A 15,121-nucleotide genomic window follows, 5' to 3' on the forward strand; every position below is an offset into this window, starting at 1 on the left:
ATATGAGTTAATAAGAAAATAACATTTCTCAAAGGAAATAATTCAGATTTTCTAAGTTACTCAACAGAGAAAAACTGATAACCAAGAAAAATTTTTGCACATGTGTACCAAGAAACATGTAAAAGAATGTTCAAAGCAGAACTCAAACCCAACTAAATAAATACCTATTGTCAGGAGAATTAGTAATTGTGATAATATGCACACAACAGGATACTGTACAACTACATTCAACTACATGAATGAATTTCAGAAAAAAAATGTTGAATGAAAAAAACCAAGTCCCTGTCTATATACAGTATAATTTTTATAAGCTCAAAAATAAAACAGGATACCACATGGTGTAGGTGTATATACATAAGTGGAAAAAAGCATTTTAAAAAATCCACAGTAATGATAAATTCAAAATTCAGGATAATGGCCACCTCTGGGAGAAGGCAGAAAAAAAGGTTAGGACAGGATTGCAAACTACAGATCACAGGCTAAATCAAGTCCACCACCTATTTTTGCATGGTCCAAAAGCTAAGAATGGTTTTTCACATTTTTAAATGGTGAAAAAAAATGAAGAGAATATTTCATGACCACATGTGGTTTATAAGGAATTCAAATTTCAGTGTTCATAAATAAAGTCTTATTGGAACTCAGCTACACTCATTCATTTACACAATGTCTATATTTAGTTCTGTGCCATAATTCAGTTTGCAGTTATGACAGAGACCTTATGGCTAATAAAGCCTAAAATATTTACTATCTGGCCCTTTACAGAAAAACATTTGCCAATCCCTAGATTAGAGAGCAGTATATACACTGAACTTATCAGTGCTCTGACCTCCTGAGTATATTATTTTGCTTCATAATTTACACATATATTACACGTATTCATTTCTTTGTACCAAACATGTTATTTTAGAAGGATAAGAGAATACTTATTAGAGAACTGAAAAATTTTTTTAAATAAACAATTTAGTATTAAATAACTAACTTGCTATTATGATACTTTTTAACAAGCATTAGCAAACTGTAATACCCAGGTCACATCTAGATTGCTGCCTGTTTTTGTAAACACAGTTTTTCTAGAACACAGCCATACCCATTTGTTTTAGAGGAGACAATATGGACTGCAAAGTCTGAAATATTTACTACTTGCCCCTTTACAGAAAAAGTCTGTCTATATCTGCTCTACAAAATTATGCCTACAAGTTTTACCTAAATTAAAGCAAATACTAATATGAGATTTAAAAAGGAACAAAGAGCATAGTAAAACACCTAAAAGCATAATCTCCAAAGCCACACATCTGGGCTTACATCCTGTCTCTACATTCTATGTGATCTTAGGCAGAGTACTAAGGACTCTGAGCTGGTTTCAAAACCTGTAACTTTGGAATAATAATTCCTATCTAAAGAATTATTGTCAGGATTAGACTCTCAGTTACTTTACTTTTTATTCATACTGTTTAGAAGAAAGCAAACCATTTGGCTGGAGTCTTCCTTTTTAGTTTCCCTGACTTTTGAAGATTTCATTTTTCATTTTTTGAAAATTCCAGTGACCCAGAGAAAATTTTGAATTCATATGCAAGCATATATAATTACTTTGAAATCCACATTTTCTGTAAAATTTCAATTCAACCTAGAAATTATTTATGTTCCAAATGCTTAAAGCCAGGGACTTAATTTCATATTGCCACAGAAACAATGTTATAATTCATTATGATTTCCCAAAGCATTTAATAAAACATACTGAGCTAATAATTTATAGCAGTTTTCCAATTCCAAAGGATTAATTTTTAAGACTCAGAACCTAATCTTACCTGTTTAGGTTTATTTATAATGTGATTTGTAAAAGTATTAGAAAACACATATTGCTGCATGTGTCACAACCTCTTTAAAACTGCTTCTCTTCATCAGCAAAATGGAGATTCTGTGAGTGGTTATAAGGATAAACCATAGGATAAATGTATATACATTTTCAAACTGTACAAATGATGACTATTAATATTTATCAATAGATAATGCTGCCTTAAATCACTGATTTTAATTTTTTTCTTGAAGAGTCAGAGTTATTATAAATATTCATTACTGTATTATGCTCTAGGTACAGTTATATAAAGATTTAATTACTTATAATGTTGAACTGAGAAGTAAAGAGAGTCACAGCCCAAATGACTACTATAAAATCAGTTCCCAGGTATTATTCCTTCCCCACTTAACACCAGTTTCTATTCACATTCATCACATCAAGGTCTTTGTTGGTTAATCTCTGACTGTTGGATGTTATACAAAATGAATGGCAAAAGAAATCGCAAATCTTGCCAAAGATGAAGGATGTCATAAAGATGTTGACAGTGATATTGTAAAATTGTTCAAATCAGATGCAAAATCATCTATACATATGACAGGACAAATGAATAAAAGAAAACTGCAAAGAATTATAATGTTAATTCCTCAAAATATTTTGGTTATTAAAAAATTAAGAAATGATCTTTAGAAAACTGCCAAAGTCTCAGCCATTTTAAAAAAATGGTTCTCTTTTATATTATATAGAAGTATATGTAAAATCATGAGGTGAAGGGTGCACCATCTTTCATCAATTCTAATATGAATAATTTTTAACATTTTAACATCTCTGAAATGGGGTACATCTTAAAGTCAATGTCATCTTATTCTCTTATAATCTCACCAACTGTTGGCCAGATATCAGTTATAACATAAATGTTATGCTTGAGTGATATCTAAATTTTGTTAGTTTATCTTTCTTGGTGTCAAAACTGGACAACTGTAACCTCTTAAAGTTTTGATATAAGAAATCACTTATGGGCTTGTTCAAAAGGAAACATGACCCCTGCTAGTCGTTGAAAACTTTCCACTGATTCCTTTTAAGAACAAGAAAATGCTAACAATAAAACGCACAGACTGGTGTTAACTCCTTGAGAGAAAATGCAAGAGACAAAACTGGAGTACTCTTTTTTTTTTTCTTAAAGATTTTATTTACTTACTTGAGAGACAGCTGCTCTCCCTGCTTGTACTCACAAGTACAAGCAGGGAGAGCAGCAGGCAGAGGGAGAGGGAGAAGCAGGCTCCCTGATGAGCAGGAAGCCCATGTGGAGCTCGATCCCAGGACCCTGGGATCATGACGTAAGCGGAAGGCAGCCAGCTTAACCAACTAAGCCACCCAGGCACCCCAACACTGGAGTACTTTTCAGAAATTTTGAAATCTCACGGAGCACTGGGTGTTGTACATAAACAATGAATCTTGGAACACCAAAAACTGATGATATATCTTATGGTGACTAACATAACACAATTTTTAAAAAAAGGAAAGAAGTGTTGAAATATCAATGCACTTGGTGCCATAGAGGATAATATTTGAGAAAACATGAACATCAATTACCCTAATTTAAAAAAGAAATGGTGAGACGCCTTCGTGGCTCAGTTGCTTAAGTGTCTGCCTTCAGCTCAGTTCATGATCCCAGGGTCCTGGGATGGAGTCCTGCATTGGGCTCCCTGCTTCTCCCTCTGCCTGCTGCTCCCCCTGCTTGTGGTCTGTCTCTCTCTCTCTCACAAATGAATAAGTAAAATCTTTAAATAAATAAATAATAAATGACTGGAAAGTCAAATTGTAAGTGTGAAGTAGATTTAGGAATGAATACCTTTATCAATCTATTTCATTCATATTTTCCTTTTTATGGATTTACAAGAATGATATAATTAAAAAAGACAAATCGCAAAGTTATTTCAGCAAGTATAAAAGTTAAGTCATAAAAAGTATTATATCAGTTAAACTGGCAACACTTTTTTTCTGTTAGTCATATATAAAACAACAATATGCCTTACAGTTGTATCTTGGATTTGATAAAACACATACAGTATTCATTATATAATTCTATCAGAAAAATTACAATCCTCCCTAAATTAATTATTTTCAAATTAGTGTAGACTTAAATATAACAAAAATTATGATGAATATATATATTTTTTACAGAAAAATAAATTTTTATTATATCTCAAAATGGAATAGATAAAACAACAAAAGCCATGTGATTAAACATCACACAGATGTAGGAGTATTTCTTCACATGCTTCTTCAATGTATTTCCAGGCTCTCTCTATTTATTGTTTTGTTTCAAGTTTTTATTTAAATTCTAGTTAGTGAACATACAGTATAATACTGGTTTCAGAAGCAGAATTTAATGGTTCTTCATTTACATATAATACTCACAATAATTTTTTAAAAATTGCATTTTTCAAGGTAAAATCCCAACCAAACCCTTTTTTCACTCTTTACTCCAAATGTGGATCTCTATTCTAGTTAGACTTACTTTAGGTGATCTTTTTCCAATTTCAACAATACTGGGCTAAGGAGTCTTCCTACAGGACACAAGGTTGAGTGACAGCACATAACACTATAAATGAGTGTTCCCACAGATTTCTGATTGTGTTTTCTAGGTAGACTCTGAAGTACTTCTTGAGATGTTTACCATACTCCTCTCCTACTCTCTCCTCCCTAAGCTTCTCTAATTATTGGAGCTGATAAACTCTTTCTTATGATGAGAATACAATGTCTAAACTCTGAAGTTCCTATGAAGATAAATGAAGGGCAAAATAATCAGGAAGCTTTTTGTAAGCTTTATAACATGCTATACATTAACAATGGTAATTATTTCTATAGTTAATCATCTTCCCCCTCACAGCAGGAAACCAATTTATTCTTTCCCATCGAACCTCCCCCACATCCTCTGCAATAGTCCCCAGGCCAACAAGGCAATAGAAAGGTACCACGAACTCTCTCTCCAAGAAGATGAGGGAGATGAGATTTCTGGTAAAAAAATTTCTTTGGTATTGCTGAAATTTAAGACGTGAAGAAAGTAAGAAAGGTAACTCAAGAGCAGTAAGAAAGCCAAAGGCTGGAAGCTTTCAGCTAAGCTAAAAAGGTTTTAATTTACCCTCCGGGCAATACAGAACCACTAAATAACTGTAAGCAAATGAGCAATGCATTCAGTTTTGCTTTGGAAAGATCACTGTGGTAGCTCAGATAAAAGATGAATTAGAAAGATCCAAGATTAGGACACCTTGTGGCTCAGTTGCGAGTCTGACTTTGGCTCAGGTCATGATATCAGGGTCAGGGGATCAAGCCCTGCATTGGACTCCCTGCTCGGTGGGGAGTCTGCCTGTTCCTCTCTCTCAGCAGCTCCTTCTATGCATGCGCCTCTCTCTTTCTCTCTCTCCCTCTCAAATAAATAAAATCAAGAGAGAAAGAAAGAAAGAAAGAAAGAAAGAAAGAAAGAGGGAGGAAGGAAAGAAGGGGAGGAGATAAGGGGGGAGAGGAGGGGGAAAGGGGAGGGGAGAGACAACCAAATGAGTCACCCAAGTGCCCCCAGACTACAGACATTTAAACACTCGTTCTATCATTTAGTATCTTGTAAAGCTTGACCCGTTAAATTTTTTACGCCTCCCTCCGTAGAATATAAAATGAGAATGTAACAGGATCTACCTCCGAGAGCTGTTGTGAGATTAGAATATAAGAATTTAGAACAACTAACATATAGTAAGTACCCAGTAAATGAGATGTTAACAATTATTAGTAATATAACTATCAAACAGGGTGGAATGGAAGAAATTACTTTTGAATAGAGGAAGTTCTAGTCTTCTCTGAGACTAGAGAAAACAAAAATTTGGTGCCATTATAAATATACAAGTTCAGGGGCAGAAAATGTGAGGAAATGTGGGACTTGTAAGCCCAATTTTCTCTGTGAAATAATGATGAAATAATGATTATCTTCATAGAGAGATAAGGGGAAAATTATTGAAGAAAATTTCCACTGTGGAAAATGAGAGAGGCTACTGACCACAAAGATATAAAAGGATTGCTAGTAGGACTGACAGCATCCCTCTTTTGGAAACTACACAAATGTCCATCAACCGAGGAATAAATAAACTGTGATATATCCACACAATGGAATATGACTTAATATGGAATAAAAAAGAACAAACTACTGATATACATCAACCTCAAAAAATTATATATTGTATATAATTGATAAATTAATATAAATCTTCACTTTCTAAAAATTTTTATTTATTTGAGTAATCTCTACAACCAACATGGGACTCAAACTCATGATCCCCAGATCAAGAGTCACATGCTCTTCCCACTGAGCCATCCAGATGTCCCCTACTCATAAGATTTTTAAAAAGACAAAACTGGGGTGCCTGGGTGGCTCAGTCAGTTGAGTGTCTGACTCAGGTCCGGCTCAGGTCATGATCTCCAGGTCCTGGGATCAATTCCCGTGTCAGGCTTCCTGCTCAGCAGTGAGTCTGCTTCTCTCTCTCTCTCAATCTCTCTTCCCCGCTGCTCCTCCCCACTGCTCATTCTCTTTCTCTCAAATATATAAATTAAAATCTTTAATTAAAAAAAAAAGACAAAACTATACTGACAGGAAGCACATCAGTGGTTTCTGACAGTTGGTGGCAGATTGACTGCAAAGGAACACCAACCCCTCCCCAGTTTTATTGAGATATAAATACCACATAACACTGTACTAATTTAAGTTGTACAACATAATGACTTGATATACATATATATGAAAAAATAATGATCACAAGAAGTTTGGTTAACATGAATCATCATATGTAGTTACAAATTTTGTTTTCTTATTGTGAGATGAAAAAACTTAAGTGATGATGGGATGGTGCTATACCATGGTTATGGCAGTAGTTACATGACTACTTTGTCCATACATTGTGATATACACTTAAGAGTTACGACTTTCATTGTATTTAAATTGCATCTATTAGTAAAACCAATTTTTAAGAAAGTTCTTATTTGAAGACCTGGGTAGAATATTGTCCTATCAACCATGCTGATAAAGAAAGTACTAAAAAGGAGCTCCTTCACCTACCCTAGTCTACTGTCCCCAGAAACAGTCTCTAAAATTACAGGCAAAGGGGGTGTGATAGGCAGAATTTTAAAAATTTCAAGGCTTCTTGTTACCCTTACTGTTCCACCAGACTTATAAATGCTACATAATTCCCAGCATTTTATATATCATGGATTTTATCAATGCAATTAGGTGATGTTAAAGGGGATGACTGACATTATAATAGAGACATTATCCACTGGGCCTGACGAATCACAAGAACCATTTATTCATTTGTTTACATATTTATTCATTGACAGGAGATATTTGTGAGCTATTTCTTTTTTCTTTAAACTGAAGTATAGTTGACATACAATATTATATTAGTTTCAGGTGTACAATAGAGTGATTCAGCATCTATTTACATTACAAAATGATCCTATAGTTAAGTCTAGTTACCATCTGTCACTATACATACTTACTACAACATAACTGACTATAAATCCTATGCCATAGTTTACATCCCCATCACTTATTTATTTTGTAACTGTAAGTTTGTAGTACTTAATCCCCTTCACCCATTTTGTCCATCCTCTCACCCTTAGCCCCTCTGGCAACCACCAATTCGTTCTCTGTATTTATGAATCTATTTCTTACTTTGATTTTTAGATTCCATATATAAATGAGGTCATACAGTTTATTGTCTTCCCCCGACTTATTTCACTTAGCATAACATTTTCTAGGTCTAACTATGTTGTCACATATGTTAAGATTTCATTCTTTTTCATGGCTGAGTAGTAGTCCTCTGTGTGTGCATGCACATTCATGCATGTGTGTACATACAATCTCTTCTTTATTCATTCATCTATGAGTGGACACTTAGGTTGTTTCCATATCTTGGCTTTTTTAAATAATGCTGCAATAACCATAGAGGTGCATATATCTTTTCGAATTAGTACCTTTGTTTATTTTGGGTAAATAACCAAAAATGGAATTGCTGAGTCCGCTGATATTTCTATTTTTAATTTTCTGAGAAACTTCCATACTATTTTCCACAGTAGCCGTACCACTTTACATTACTATTCACAGCACAAGGGGTCTCTCCTCCATGTCCTCATCAACACTTGTTATTTCTTATTTGATACTATCCATTTTGACAGGTATGATGTGATATCACATGAGCTCTTTAAAATCAGAGTTTTTTCCAGCTGGATTTAGAAGTGGCAGTCAGGAACTTGAAGTATGGGAGGGGTTTGATGCGCAAGAAATTATCTGTTGTGGACATGAAGGGGGCCACATGGCAAAGACCTGACAGTGGTCTCTCAGAATTGAGACTGACTCCTGGTCAAAAGCTAATCAGACAATGAAGACCTCAATCCTATTACAGCAAGAAAAAAACCCTACCAACACCTTAAGCAGTGAAGATCTTGCCCTACTTGAGCATCAGATAAGGACACAGCTGGCTGAACCATGATTTCAGCTTTATGAGACCATGAGCAGAGGATCCAGTAAAAACCGGTCAAATTGCTGACACACAGAAACTATAATAAACTTGTATTTCTTTAAGCCACTAAGTTTATGGTCACTTGTTACACAGCAATAGAAAACTAATACAGAAAGGCAAATTTTAAATAGTATCTCTATCTCACCATAAAAAAAGTTCTAATTTCAAATTTAAAATCTGTAGGCCTTCCCCACAGTTAACTTTAGCTCTCACCTCTATTTACTGCTTCACATTACTAGTTTATATATTCTTATTCAATCTTAAGATGATAAATTACTCTAGAGACAAACTATATGTGAGAAAGCTTTAGTTAAGTAACATTTCATTAATTAAGCTACTACTCCCAAAATTTTTAACTGCCTTGGTTTTAAATTAGCAGATATAAAAAACTTAATATATGAGGCAATATCCAAATATAAAATAGTAAAATAGAAATTCTTCACTCTTACTCACATATTTCTAAGGTAAAGTTTTAGGTATACATTTAGTCATCTAGGGAATGAAGAAATTCTATACAGTTTAACAAAATGAATCTGGAAGGTCATTAAAAAATCAGTCAAAATGCACTGCTCATCTCTAAGGATTTTTTTTTAATGCTAACAAGATAAAAATACTAAATTCTGTTTGTAAGACGGCAGCATGACACTATAGCTTCTCTTCTTGCAAAATCCTAGAAGAAAGCTGTTTAAAGTGAATATATATTAGGACTCAAAAACAAGCAAAAGTCTTGGTAGTTCCAAGTACAGAAGGAATCCAGAGATAAAGAAAAGTATACAAAATCAGTTTTAAGTGAGAAACTTTATTAGCAAAAGCATGTCAGAAAGAATACTATCACAGAAGGTATGAGCAACATGAAGCATGCTCTCAGACTTCTTGGAAGCTAAAAACATGAGAAGGTCTAGAAGCAGATAACAGTGGTTGCAGTAAGAGGATTACCTCCATTGCATTACTCATCTCCACAAGCCAGAAAGTAGTCAGTCACCTTCAGATAGAAGTGATCAGAGAGGGCATAGTGGTAAAAGACAGGCTAATTCTCTGAATGACTGGTTATAATGAAGAAGAATGACAGTCTCCTTAGCCCAGAAAATAAACTGTCGAGGTATTTGCCTGGCAGATTATTAATACATGTCCCATCCATTCTCTACTCTCACTGAAAACTATGCAGGAGACAGGTCAGTAGCATTCTCCCATCTCACCAGGAGATCAAACAAAGGTAATGAGCAAAAAATAGCTACAGCCAAATATGAATATTGTCAAGAACACCAAGAATTTGATGAATGCCAACACTGTGAAACAGAGAACTCAAAAACAGAGGAAACTAATAACAGCACACTAAAAACAAGATTTTGTAATTACTGTAGTATTATCAGAGAAATGAGAATATGATTAAGGAGACTTAGGGGAAAAATAATTACAATTCATGGATATGAAAACACAAGTTTCTAAATGAAAAGAAAAAACTCACTAGGTGGGCTGAACTATAGAGTAGACAATACTTAAGAATATATTAGTGAGCTAAAAACCAAATCTAGGAATATTTCTAAAATACAGTAGTAAGAGAGAAAGGGATAAAAAGGATGAGAAAGGGACAAAAGGTAAAAGTACAGAGAAAAGCACATTTGATGAAAGTTCCAATCTATCCATCTAATAGGAATTCTCTTAAGAGAAAAAGGAGAAGAAGCAGTATTTGAAGCAATGGGGCCAAATTAGTTCTAGACTTAAGGCTGTTCTGAATCTGCCTAGCAGATCTTAGAAGCAAACCCTGAAAGACTCAAAAAACTATTCCCTAGTAACTTAACTGCCTCCCTGAATAAAGCCCCACCATATTTAAATATGAAAAAATCCAAGATTTTTATACACACACACACACACACACACACACACTGCCTGGCATCTAGCAAATTACCAGGTATGTGAAAAAGCAGGAAAAGACCCCAATGAGGAGAAAAACCAATTAGAAATGACAAAGATAACAGAATTATTACAGAAAGTCATTAAAACAGCTATTATATTCAAATTCAAGAATGTAGAGAAAAGCATAAACATTATAAAAAGAGACAGAAAATATAAAAATGACCCAAATAAACTTTAAGAAATAAAAAAATGTTAAGATGAAAAAGTTTTGGGGCGCCTGGGTGGCTCAGTGGGTTAAGCCTCTGCCTTCGGCTCAGGTCATGATCCCAGGGTCCTGGGATCCAGCCCCGCATCGGGCTCAGCAGGGAGCTCAGCAGGGAGCCTGCTTCCTCCTCTCTCTCTGCCTGCCTCTCTGCCTACTTGTGATCTCTGTCTGTCAAATAAATAAATAAAATCTTAAAAAAAAAAAGATGAAAAAGTTTTCTGAGATTAAAAGAAATCACAATGTCTGCATGGGATTTATAAATTAGACAAAGCAGAAGACAAGATTAATGAACCTGAAGATATTGAAATAAAAGCTATTTAAAATGAAAAATATAATAAAGAGTGAAAAAAATGAACAGACCTTCAATGAGCTGTTGAGAGAGCATCACATGGTCCAGTGGATGGGTACTGAGAGTCTCAGAATCAAAAACAAGAGAATGAAAAAATATTTTTGAATAAATAATAAATGTAATTTTTCCAAACTTGATGAAAATTATAAATCCACAGATCCAAGACACTCAATGAATTCCAACAAAATAAACATGAAGAAAACCACACAAAGCTACACTGTAACCAAATTGTGTCCATTGATATGTTAAAAGTCAGTAGAGAAGAAAGACATATTCCATATACAGGAGAAAGATAAGAAGGACAGTGAACTTGTCAGAAACAGACATGCCAAAAGATAACTGGAGAAACATCTTTAAAGTACTGAAAGAAAAAAAATCTCAACATATAATATTACACTCACCAAAAATGTTTCTCAAAAAAGGCAAAATAATTTTTCAGACATACAAATGCTAAACATATTCACCAACTGACCACCACAACTTATCATTTAAGCATGAGGACAAAATAAAGAAGATTCCCAACATATCTTGGGAAGTTTCTGTCCAAAAGAATTGCCAGAGAATATTCTCCATCATAAAGAAAAATAAAGTGAGGGCAAAATAGAATGTAATGATGAGGAAAGAAATATATAAATCCTGACAAGTCTAATAATTGTTTTAAAATATTTTAAATTAAAATCTGTAACTAAAATTCCAAATGCTATTAACTTTGGAGATATGGGGTAAGAGAAAACACAGGAGGTTCTCTTGTACCATCTACAGGAAGGATACAAATAAAGATTAATTCCAAAATTAGAAAAACGAATTCAGGTGTTAAAATATAAAGCATAACCATTAAAAAAATCTAAGCAATCGTTCAATGATATTATTTCAAAGAAAAATATCCTAAATTGAAATAATTACATTAACTCACAAAGATACCACTTATGAATTTACAGCAGTTATAAAGGTAATCAAAACACATTATCATATAATTGACCTATTTTCTATGTTAGTAGGATGCTTCACGGAGTGGTGAGCTGATAGAAACAATCATCAATTGTTCTGTAGACAAAAGGTCAAAAGGCATTTTGTGTACCTCTACAAGTCAAACTACTAAGTTTTAACTAACTAAAATGATGATCTAAAAACTGTTAATATTTTCTTGGATACATGACTTAATTAAATTAGCTGGCATAATGGGGGTTTTAATATACTTTTGCTTCTAATGTGTGTTTGAGAAGGTAATACAGTTATACATATTTATCAAACTGTTTCCCAGTTTTCTTTCAAAATTCTTTGCTACTTAAAAGTATTTAAAACCAAAAGCATGTCTGAAAAAAAATCTAGCAATGTAAAAACTCATTTGTTTTAATACAAATATCTAGTTTGCTAAATCTACTTCTCTTTTTAAAGGAAGAATACAGCTATGAACTTACTCCTAATTAACCAAAACATCCATAGAATTTCGCCTTGGTATAAAGAATATGGCAGAAGACATATGGTTAAGATATATCATAACTTTATAAAGTTTAGAGTAAATGTTTGTAAAGATTTAGAATTCATTTATACCTACCTTGTTCCAGACCTTCACTTTGAATATTAATATGTTCAAAATCTCAAAAAAAAAAACAAAACATACCATATGTCCTTCGGCTCGAGCTTTATTTTGCCGTGCTTCCCGTTTTCGCTGTAGGAACTCCTCCACTTGTTTAGCTCTTTCCACAGCTAGCTGCCCCTTTTGCCTGTGTGATTTGGACAAATAGCCAAAGTCAGAAATTCTGAACATTAAGTATTTCAAAAAGTTAAAAATTAGCCTTATTCTAAATGTTTTCTTTGTTGCAGAACAGGAAATAAAACCTTCCCCTGTAATGAAATCGCTATATATTTTACTATCTACTACCTAAATCACATTCTTCACTTTTTTTTTTTTTTTAAGATTTATTTACTTGACAGAGAGAGAGAGGGACAGGGAGAGAGGGAACACAAGCAAGGGGAGTGGGAGAAGGAGAAGCAGGCTCCCTGCTGAGCAGGGAGCCCAATGTGGGGCTCAATCCCAGGACCCTGGGATCATAACCTGAGCCGAAGGCAGATGCCCAACTGAGCCACACAGGCGCCCCTCTTCACTATTTTAAATAGAAGTAAAACCTATACTACCATTCCAAATCTTATCAAGAAGGTTTCTCTTACATTTACTTAAGCTATTCAACTTATAAACACATAAAATTGTTTTGGACTATATTTAATTATAGAAGAATCTCAATAGTGTCCAAGTAGTGAAACTCATCACAGAACTCTGTACCAAATATATCTAAGAACCTTCTTTAAACAGCACTGAAGTAAAATTAAAGCAGTATAGTAGCAATTTCAAAAATGAAATACAAATTCAAAAATGAATAAAATGTTTGTGTTGAGTTTTTAAAATACAGTAAAAAGCAATGTCTAAATTCCTTGAGTATCACAACTATTAAAAAAATGTAAAGGTTATATTTCTGTATCTTTCACTCATAATTATAAAAGAATGTAAACATGTTGAGCTTAGACTACAAATGAAAAATACAAGGATGACTGGCTGGTTCTGTCAGTTAAGCATCAACTCTTGATTGCAGCTCAGGTCATGATCTCAGGGTTGTGAGAGTGAGGCCTGAGTTGGGCTCTGCACTGAGCCTGGAGCCTGCTTAAGATTCTCTCTCCCCAGGGCACCTGGGTGGCTCAGTGGGTTAAAGCCTCTGCCTTCAGCTCAGGTCCTGATCCCAGGGTCCTGGGATCGAACCCCACATCGGGCTCTCTGCTCTGCAGGGAGCCTGCTTCCTCCTCTCTCTCTCTCTCTGCCTGCCTCTCTGCCTACTTGTGATCTCTGTCTGTCAAATAAATAAATAAAATCTTAAAAAAAAATGATTCTCTCTCCCCCTCTCCCTCTGCCCCTCCCATCCCTGCTTGCATGTGCTCCCTCTCTCTAAAATTTTTTTTTAATTTTTAAAAATTTAAGTTTTAATTTAAAAAATATATAAACATTTACTGAACATCTAATATATATTGTACCTGTTCTACTGTACCTAATATATATTTTGCCTTTTATATATTATGCCTGTTATATATTTTGAAAGATACAAAAATAAATAAAATGTAGCCCCAATAATCAGAGAACTCATAATATCAACTGCAGTTAATTTTGGAGGTAGTTAAAAAGATGAGCAAGTGGTTGACTGTGCTTCTACTGATATTTTGGCTACTAAGACACACAAACTTCCTACAGCCTCTCTTTAAGACCATAACTAAGATAATTAATAAAAAAATTAAAAAAATAAAAAATAAAAGACCTTAACTAAGTTATGTTCTGAATAATACAGGAAGTAATATCTTTTCTGTCTTCCAATAGTTTTAAACACTTCCTGATTTCCATCACTGGCATCTTCTAGGGTTAGGTAATCTCTATAGCTGGTTAAAAGCCTTTTATTATGATTGTCAGGTATATGTAGGTAGTTAACTCTTAATCTAGTTCTACATTACCAAATTCAGGAATGTACTTCACATAACAGGTTTGAGTAGATTAAGAATAATGAATGGGAATTTGGTTATGTCTCTGTAGTGCGCATGTGCTATCCTCTAGTAGTCGTATTACGCACCACATAATTATGGGATTAATATCTAGTCTGGATGCAACATATCTCCCTGGATATATCTAGGCAAGGCTGCATCCTAGTCAGGTATAGTCCCTTTATATAAGGCTGGGCCTGAAGAGGGCCCATAATCTTTAAGAACACTCACACACTCAGACACTGAAGCTGCACGTCTACTGGTTAAGGTTCTTTTGTGGGGTCCTGGAAGTTTACAGCACCACTTACAATTAAATAAAATTGCTGATCCCTCTGCTTTGTATTCTGACTGCATCTCTAACCTTAATAAAAGTAAAACATGTTTCATTTCCTATCCTGATACCACGTCCAATGTTTGTCACTCTAAACCTCCAACTGACATATTAATACAATAGTTGCATGGAATTATTTTAGTAAAACATGGTCATATGTATAACGGTTTTGATTTATAGATTTTCATACCATTCAAATCTATAAAGTATTCCCATTCTATTTATTTATATGATTTATAGGTTTAGAGTCACTGAAAAGTCTTTTCCTAAGCTGGTTTAAATAAGTAGGTTTACATAACTCATTGTTTTCAATCACAAAGTTAAATCCTGTAGTGATTTTTGCTTAACATTATTTCTTTTCCCCTCCCATTTATTAAACAAATATTGAGTGTCAACTATTTACCAATATTATATCTGTCTTTGAAGACGTAAAGATGTATAAACAGAGTTC

At 34.0% G+C, this 15,121-nt stretch overlaps 1 protein-coding gene across 8 annotated transcripts in view; it reads right to left on the reverse strand.

Annotated features, from left to right (window-relative positions):
* NEK1 (NIMA related kinase 1) overlaps nucleotides 1–15,121 on the reverse strand; it is a 208,858-nt gene that overhangs the window by 117,085 nt on the left and 76,652 nt on the right. For all 8 annotated transcript variants that reach the window (XM_032855471.1, XM_032855470.1, XM_032855469.1 and 5 more), the window contains exon 18: nucleotides 12,445–12,547. In XM_032855471.1, coding sequence (XP_032711362.1) covers nucleotides 12,445–12,547 — 103 coding nt within the window. The remainder of the gene's footprint in view (nucleotides 1–12,444; nucleotides 12,548–15,121) is intronic.

This window comes from Lontra canadensis, unplaced genomic scaffold (genome assembly GCF_010015895.1).
Source record: "Lontra canadensis isolate GAN:19392208 unplaced genomic scaffold, GSC_riverotter_1.0 scaffold10, whole genome shotgun sequence".
Classification (NCBI taxonomy): domain Eukaryota; kingdom Metazoa; phylum Chordata; class Mammalia; order Carnivora; family Mustelidae; genus Lontra; species Lontra canadensis.